The sequence below is a fragment of the Electrophorus electricus genome, chromosome 3 (genome assembly GCF_041902795.1).
Source record: "Electrophorus electricus isolate QZ-2024a chromosome 3, ASM4190279v1, whole genome shotgun sequence".
NCBI classification, from domain to species: domain Eukaryota; kingdom Metazoa; phylum Chordata; class Actinopteri; order Gymnotiformes; family Gymnotidae; genus Electrophorus; species Electrophorus electricus.
This window is the reverse complement of record NC_137499.1, coordinates 7,325,549-7,335,000: the sequence shown is the minus strand read 5'-3', so window position 1 is coordinate 7,335,000 and position 9,452 is coordinate 7,325,549. Positions and strand designations below refer to the sequence as shown.

At 39.3% G+C, this 9,452-nt stretch overlaps 1 protein-coding gene across 1 annotated transcript in view; it reads right to left on the bottom strand.

Moving 5' to 3' along the window:
* mapk8ip1b (mitogen-activated protein kinase 8 interacting protein 1b) overlaps window positions 1-8,815 on the bottom strand; it is a 23,067-nt gene extending 14,252 nt beyond the window's left edge. Inside the window, exons 1-2 of the mRNA XM_027023915.3 lie at window positions 8,373-8,815; window positions 4,131-4,242 (exon numbers count right to left, since the gene is read on the bottom strand). Of these exons, the coding sequence (XP_026879716.2) occupies window positions 4,131-4,242; window positions 8,373-8,428 (168 nt within the window). The 5' untranslated portion in view covers window positions 8,429-8,815. The remainder of the gene's footprint in view (window positions 1-4,130; window positions 4,243-8,372) is intronic.
* Between the last annotated feature and the right edge of the window lie 637 nt (window positions 8,816-9,452).

Here is a 9,452-nt window from a genome sequence, read left to right as displayed (position 1 = left end):
TCTTTGTTTGGTATTTAGACGTCATGTTTTCTTAGCCATGTACTCCGCTTCTGTTTCGTTATCTGATTCCCCTGGCACTTCGACCCTGGTTCATTCTCTGGATTTGCCATTAATAAATGTTGCTCTTCCCAGCGTTTGCATCCTGCCTCTAATCGCGTAGCATTATAGCGTGTTTGTGTTTATGTGCGAATACACTGAGCCACAAGTAGCCCCAACACTGCCAGCACCACAGATGCATACATGACAACTCCAGAAATCACTTGCATATGCACACAGCCTAAACACTTCAGTCAGAAGAGCAGATGTAAAATCGTTCCCCTTCCTTCAGGGTGTGCCACTGTGATGTTAACAGCTTCTTATGAAACTCACACTGAGGTCAAATATTAATGACGGTATTCTCCCATGCATTTTCGTCTTACGTAAATCCGTCTTTAACTTGGATGAATAGTGAGCATTATCAGCTTGTTGTTATAGCTGAGGATGCAAAGCATGCCTAATAAAATACAAAGACATGCAGCTCAAAGTACTGTACAAGGCAAAAAAAAGGCTTACAGGAGAACATTTTTAAATTAATTCACTGAAGAAAAACAAGGATAAAAAATTAAATCTAAAAATTAAAAAAAATTCTAAAATACTAAAAAGTCTAATAAAAATAAATACCAATTATGAAATCATAAGAGATGAGTAATGTGTAAACAATTCTGCAAAAGATTAAGAAATTAGTAAAACAGCCAAAGTAAAAAAAAAAGGTAAAAAACTGAGTGGAGATTTTGAGCGGAAGGAACCTCAACTTTGCCATGCCCTCACCTCTGGCGCATTGGGAGAGATACATCTTTACTTCTAACTCCTTCTGACTACTAACTAACTACTTCTAACTCCTATATTTTTTAGGGAAGTCTTCTGGTTATGTAAAGGATAAGAGTATGTGTGAACTGGTTTTGAAGTCTTTTATCTTAAGCCTGAGATGATAATTTGGCAGTATCATTAGGCACATGACAGTGAGTGAGTGTCACAAACAGATACAAGGATGAGTGTTCCTGAGTTGTGCACCATCACACAACAAATAACTGCACATACTTCAGCACTTCTTCAGTCATAAAAGGAGATGACAGTGTAGACAGTTTCAGTATTTGGCAAACACACTCAATCAAAGCAGTTTCCTTATAGTTTTCTATAAGAAGGCAGCATGTGTACTCCCTGGGAATGGATCCCATGACCATGGTGTTGTTAGCATCACACAGTGATTATTTTACCAGGTGAGCTACAGGAGTACTGTGTCTGTCTGTAAATTCTCCCCTGAGTTCTCTTGAGGCTTTATGGATAGCCACTCTCTCTGTCTCCCTCCAAATGTATGTGGTCCCTTTAAGAGCATTGGCCCTGTTGCTAGGAAACTGCCTGGAGATGGGGCAGAGAGACACAGCTTTGTGACTCTGACCCTTGCAAACACACACACACACACACACACACACACACACACACACACACACACACACACACACACACACACACACACTGTTAGCATATTTACCTCTATGACTATCTTTTCCAGTTTTTGGCAGATGGGGTCTATGTCAAATAAAATATGTTTTATATAAAAACACCATTTCTACTTTCCATGTTTAAATTCCTCATAAAAGGCCTAATTCAATCTCATTATTAGCATGTAAATAAAAGTATCAATCTGTAACAGCACCCAGTCCCTTCACTTCCTGTTTCTACCTGCTTTGGTGAATCTAAGTATGTGGCTACTAAATCTGCTGTGCCCTTATTACACAGAACCTGAAGATTACAGCCAATATTCATTACAAAGTTGGTAATAAATGAAATGAGCTTCTTTCAATCCAAGTACTTACAATATTACAATATTGTACAATATTACAATATTACTTTGTTTTATTTAATAATTTTGTTTAATAATTTGTTTTATTTAAATTAATTATTAGTTAAACTGATTCTTCAAACACATTGATGTGGCATGCTTCAGATTCATCTCTATGAATCATTACAGGCTGATGCATGGGGAATGTTTAAAATTTCCGATTGAATTTAGTACCTGAGCTACTCAAAGAAAACACTTAATAAGTATTCAGTCTTCATATTTAAAATATTTATATTTAAATGTAAACTGTTTGAGAAATTATCTGATATTCTGCATATTAAGTTTTAGCATTGAATTCTGATCCTGTATAATGATAATCAGATTTGTCACAGTTTATACAACTTTGTACTAATCATGTGGTCGGTCACATGGTTAGTTCTGACATCTCAATATGCTAATGAAATAGTCATGATTTATAACTTAACCATATGTAATAAAATACACACACTTGGACTAAGAAGGATTTACAAGCCTTTGCTAGTGTTAGAAATATGGACTGTAGATGGTAAGTGCTCAAAGTAGAAGTATCGTTAATACTGACGATAATGATGACAAAGATGGTTAATCAAAGAGTAAGTTTGAAAAGATAAAAAATCCTTTAGCTTTGTGAAAGTCCAAAAAGGATCATGAGACAATTTGTTTAGGTCAGAAAAAAAGGCCATCAAGTAGGTCACAAGCCCCCAGGATCAGCATCTATGTGATACCCATTAGGAAGCGGACAGGCACTAGAAGAAGGATGCTGAATAGATTATTAGTGTATTGATTAGCAGAAGAAGCAGGAGGTTTGCCACTGTGAAATATAAGCACACAGCCCCCTCAAGATCTCTTAATCTCCCTCTCTCTCGTTCCCTCTGTCTACCCCCCGTCTCTCCATTGCCCTCTCTCTATCTATCGCCACATTATAGGTTTAATGACATGTTGTGGTCGTTTGAGCTAATTTGTGCATCACAAGGTGCATTTCAGCTGTGCCCAGGGGCATCTTAGCATAGTCTGGTCTAATGGCAATGCCTCTCCCACATCATCCCACCACCTACACCAAACATCTTGACCTCACCATCATTACTAAAGGAGTGCATTCACAAGGCGTGTGGTCCCTTTAAAACAGCTCCACTGTCTCAATCTTGGCCGCATCGACAGAAAGGCACAGCGAAAGAGAGAGAAAGAGCTGAGAGAGGAAGCAAAAAGAGAGAGAGGAGGCAGAGGAAGGTGGTGTCAAAAGAGAAGGTGTGGATGACTCAACCCAAATACGGAGAATAAAACAGGACCCTATTTCCATAGCAATTGTGAATATTTTTTTTTCTGCCCCCACCTCTTGTACGTCAGAGCTGAAAATACACAGACACCTTTTTCTCAGTTTGGCACCTTGCCATCTTCCTTGCTGCATGTTGTCAATGCACTACAAGAAACACATACGGCACGTGATGATTTCCTCATGGTGGGAGAGTAACAGAGTGGCAACCAGTAAACTGTGGTTAATTAATTGGAAAGGGAAAATGACAGACTAGTCTTGACCAATCGACTCAGTTTTTCACACGCATAATAACTGTACAGCCATAATATGCAATAGCGACCCCTAGAGAAGAATCCACCAAACTGCAAGTTCACTATATATAGTGAAGAAAAAATTCTAACACATAGAAAGAACAAAGCATGTATCATGAAACGATAATGATTTTACAAGACGAAATGGTAAAACGTTTTAATAAATAATAATATATAGCAACTTTAATTATATCATATAGTTTCTTTAGATGCTCATAAAGCATAACCTTGGTTCTATGTCCTTTTTACTTGGACTTCCAATGTATGCTGTGTGTGTCTGTGAAAGCCCTGGACTAATAACCTCAGTACTATTCCTTTAGTTGGAACAGATGTAAATAATAACATAAGAAGAGCATGCTGAATTTATAAACCCATCTATCTTCCCAGTTTTGCCATGTGTTCCATCTTGTGGCAATCCATTTATGAAGTGATTCAAATCATAGCATATACTATTGAGTAATAAAACAAGTATAAATTATTTAACAATCATTAACAAAGTGTTAGATAATGATTTAGTTTATCTGTTGCAGGGACTGTACCTGGGTCCCATCATGCCATAATGCTCAACCACCAGACTAGCAGGTAAAACAGACTAACAGGTAAACCCTGAAATCCCTGTGCGTCTATCTGCTCTGTTAAAATGGCTTAAACACTTTTAGCTGTTCCTTTATGTGACTGTGGTACTGGGAATTCTATGACGTTCGTATACCTTGATGTCAAGGCTGTTGCAGTTGAGACTGAGGCCATGCTCATCTGTGATCTCTGTGATTTCGGATAAGTCCTCATCCTCAAATTCATCTAGGCTTAAGTCATGGGTGAGCCTGCAAATACAAAAACAACACAACATATTTAGGCACTCTTCTGATTTGTCACAGTTTTGGGAGTTAAGAAGCTATTTCTTGGAAACAAACATTTCTCCTGAGATAGTTGGTCAATGACATCCATTTAACCATGTTAGAACAGGGTAATTTTATCATGCTGAAATGTCAGCCTGTCAAAAGTTTAAAATCCCTCATCTAAAGTGTTACAAATGTATAAGATTTAGCATTAACATGTTAAATTCCCCACTAATTACAAAATATGTACACAGCAATGACCCATTAATGGGTCCAGACTCTCACTCCTTATCTTTCACAATGCACTTTTCATTTTAGTTAGCAAATATTTCACAGTTGATAGGGAATAATACACCTCAAGATTAATAACTAGACAATAAGGCAAAGGTTTCAGAAATTAACAATTGTTAAGTCTTTTGCAAGTGAAACTTCTCATTCATTAAGAACATTTACACTTTGCACTGAGGAACAATGATGTTTCATCCATTCAGTTTCCTGTTCAAAAACTGCAGGGAGTGATGATAAATTGGGTCACTGTTCCTTTAAATCTAGCCACATTAATTCAGGCATCAGCAATGTGCCTGAGACAGTTTGTCTGTGAGAGCATAGCTGCTGGGTGATGTCTAGAGAGTTGGGAGATGTGAGATTGCATAATTGGGCACCATCCATGCCCCGGAGGGACAGCACACAGGACCCATCTTAAGTAGTCCTGGCAGTCCAGGAGATTCTAAAGCTCAGATGAATGGGGTAGGATCTGGTTCCTCAGAGCTGACTCAAGCCTGAACAGATGAGCCTGAACTGGAGATAGCATGTGGAAAAACTGGGTTTCTATGCATTGCCTAATAGGATTTTGAATCAGTGGTTCACAGTTGTTCTGTACCAGCTGGCTGGTCATTTATTTTAAGAGCAGCGTGGTTCTGACCAGATGTCAGAAAAGTTAAATTCAATGAATTGCAATTTGACTAAATAACTTATTTAAAGGAATGATCTGAGGTCTCAGATCAAGCTCCATTTATCTGCGGTAATGGTAAAAGATTTTGTTGCTCCCTTCAAAATCATTACCATGACGAATATTCATTAACCTGTACAAAATGTATTTTGAAGCTCTTACTTTATGTTGAAAATTTATTTCTATATATTCTGTTTTGGAATCAGCATCATATTGCAGTATATTTGATTTTTATTTGCTTTCATTTACAATAACCTTATTTACAAATCAAGGAATCAAAAACCTTTATATATGGTGTAAAGAACCTAAAAAATCTTACATTAAAGATTAATTTGTGAATTTTTTTTGTGTGTGTGTGCACTGTACACATTATACATGCATTTGCAGGCTGCCTAAATGACAAATTACTTCTTTGTGGCACAAGGCACTGATGTTTTATTGTTTTTTATTCACTTAATCCTAGTTCTCATGCAAAATATGGCTCATTCAGTTCAAACCATTTTTTTTTGTCAATTCAGCATTAACACAGTCAATTTGCAATGTTATTCTAATGTCATATATAGAGTTCGTTTGATTCAGTGAAGTTGTGACAACTAAACACAGATTACTATGAAAATTACAGCATAGTCAACAGCAACATTTCTGTAGCATAAATTCAACATTTAGAAAGAACTAGAGCTCTTCATATTTCAACAAAAACACTTGGAGGACCCCAGTTAACCTTCATGAAATCTGACCAGTAAACAAATTTGCAAGTGATTGAGAAAGAAATATATTAAATAAAAGTAATTTTGGTTTGGAGCAGAAAATTTAACAAAATTGATTTTTTGCTTATTTGAATTTCATGGATTATCTCTGTTTAGTAATATACAATCTCTCTTAGAGTTGGCATTTTTCCAAGCACTAGTTAAGAGACAGAATAGCAGTTTCAAAATTCTCACGTGTATTTCAGTCACACCAAAACTAGGACAGACCTTCTAAACTGAAGGACAATGTCTTATAGCATGGTCACAGAACAGAGAATAGTAATTTCTTAAAGGTAGAGGACAAAATGCTTTTCTGACACTGTCCAGTTTGAAGCCTCTTATATTTAAGATAAGATTCACAAGCTGCTATGCTGCTATGTCAGTTTATTAATAATTAGTCAAAAGTGTGCATCTGTAATATTAGATACTGACTGCTCCTGCTCTGCCATATGGCACTGTAATAGTGGCATAAGCAGGAGCTGATGAAGGTTGGATGTCTTGTAATAAGCCAGTGACTTATGGGATTTGATTATGGTGTCATAGCCAAGTCCTCCTCATTTTTGCAAATGGAATTATACCCATTCTGTCTAGCCCCGGCATGCCTGAAATATGATCTTTACTGGCAGTCACATGATGCCATGTACTAATGGGAAACAGAGGACATGTGAACTCCTCTGTCAAAAACATGACATCTAAGCTAAAGGTTACTTCCTAATTTGTCTGGTTAGTGAAAATAGAAGTGGCAAAAATGTCTGCACTAAAAATAGATTTGCTTCATGGAAGCAAATATTCCACACATGTAGTCCCTATATTCTTTAGTTTATCACTAGGAGTGTGTGTGTGTGTGTGTGTGTGTGTGTGTGTGTGTGTGTGTGTGTGTGTGTGTGTGTGTGTGTGTGTCTGGCACACAGTTATCTTTCACAACAACATAAAGGAGACACTTTCTGCCCTTATGTCCATCTGTAAAGCTCTAAACACGGAAGGTTCTGGCAGTAAAATGGAAGAAGCTTTCTCAAAGGCAAGTCTAATCGATTCGCTCCCGACGTCCCTCTCTGCTCCTTCCAGGATTCTTTCCACAGAACATATGAGAGGGGGCCTACTAGAGGGAAGCAGGGAGGTAACATGTGGCCACATTATTGCCAGATCGATAGCAACCACAAGGGCATTCATGGCCTGGGTCAGTCACTGAGAGCAGGACAGAATGTCTCCACAGGAACATATACACAACGATAAATGAGGCTGATGGCAATTACACTGATGAACACCTATAAGCACTTAATACACATGCAATGTACTGACATTACAGATCATCTTCACAGACAGAATTTACACAGGTGAGCTTTTGGATGTGGACTGCAGAATATTGAACCCACAGAGTTGAAAAGAGCAGACATTAGTTTTAACGTCCACGTGATGTCCTCTTTGTTAATGAATATCACATAACATTATATTACTTATTATCAAATACATTTTAGCATAGAATGCTCAATAAAGGACATTTGGAGTGCATCATGATACGATGTCTCATCTTCACAGTGCAATAACCACAAGAGTGGTAGCTTTTCTACTCCTGGGTGCAGTGCAAATAGATCTGCCCAGGACAGGACAGGGAGGGGGGTGGAGGAGAGGTAGAGGGAGAGTGAGAGAGAGAGTGGTGAACGTGTCCTGCAAAAATCACTGCATGCCTCCTCAGCTGTGTGAACTCTATTAATGACAGCAGACTTGAGCAGAGAGCCTTAGTGACTGACCTCATACAGCCCAATTTCTGTTTCCAACCTTCTGGCTATAACTCAATAAAATCAAGGACTTAAAGTTCAAACCTTTTAGCATTCATCCTTGAAAATGAATATAAGAACATTTGTTGGCTCACAACCGGAATTCAGAAAAGACAATTCATGTGCAAGTTCATATAACATTTCCTGCTGGTAAATAGATATGTCTGAATTAGCACTGCATAGCTTGCTTCTCACCTTTAGTGATGCTAGGTTCAGATATAAGCTCTGTATTGTGGCCAATCTATCATTTCCACCATGAACAAAGAGCACCAAGTTTGGTTTATCTGCTAGAGCTAATCTTGCCTCTGTTACCTGCCACTATAACCTCTGGTGCAATCCAAACACACACACACACACACACACACACACACACACACACACACACACACACACACACGCACACACACACACACACACACACACACACACACTCACACACACACACACAGACACACACACACACATACACACAAAACCACTCTCTGTCAAGGGCACCCACCGGCGATACCACAACCATGCCAGAAAAACAGTATGATACAGATTAGTAGAATCACATCTGCATGCCCAATCTGGCACGAGATCACCCAACCTCTAACTGCTCTAACCCAGGAAGCAGAAGCCCCAAGGGCACAGTAGCATGCCTACCATTTCTCCCACTGGTCCTCCATCCAGCCCTCGCCTCCGTCCCCTCTGGAGTCCATGCCACGAAGCAGCACAGCGTGGGATTTATCTGACCGTCAATCAGAGCAGCATTCGCATCACTGCGCCTTCAACCCCACTGTGAATGAATAATCCGATCCACAGCAGTCTCCCTGCGTGTTCGTTTTTTTTATCTATTATATAACATAATCTCCCCTCTGTTCCTCAGATTAGTGAATGCAGCATCAATCTCCTTCCTCCCCTCTTTCTCTTTCTCCCTGTCGCTCTTTCTCTACCTCTGCTCTCCACTCCTCCTTTGGCCAGAGTTTATTTACATTGTGACAAGAGGATTTACTCCGGGTTGCCTCGCTGAGGAAAAAGTGCTGCTCTGACAAAAACAGAGAGGGCAGGAGCACACAGCACTCAGCTGGAGCAGCTGCTGAAATCCCAAAGAGCTTCCAGTCAGACACACCCCCCAACCTGCATTAGGATTAATGATGCAGACCAAGAAAGTCTCGGTCACCTTTTCCTTCCTTCCTCCCTCTCCCTCTCCCTCTCTCTCCCTCTCTCTCCCTCTCTCTCCCATCCACTCTCTCTCTCTCTGTTCTCTCTTCCCTGCTAGAAATCATGTGGAGGATGCTTTGCAGTGCAATCATTCAAGGCAAGTGGAGCAGGCAGAATGTGTTCAGCTGTTAAAGACATGAAGTAGTGTGTGTGTGGGTGTGTGTGCATGTGTGTGTGTGAGTGAGTGTGTGTATGTTTGTGTGTGTGAGTGTGTGTGTGTTTGTATGCGTGTGTGTGTGTGTGTGTGTGTGTGTGTGAGTGTGTGTATGTTTGTGTATGTGTGTGTAAGATTTTGCTAATCTATTCACTGGCTTCCTTCTTCCCTTCCTACGGACAATGGTATACATTTTGTTTTTTTACATTTCCTTTTTTCATTATGGAGAAAACACAAATGAAAATCACAAATAAAGACCTGTGTATAAGTACACAAGATACTGAAGTCAGCCACTAAGCCACTATTTAAAGGTCTCACTGAGTGGGTCAAAGAGAATGAGTGCCCAATAAAGGAGCATGCAGGTGCAC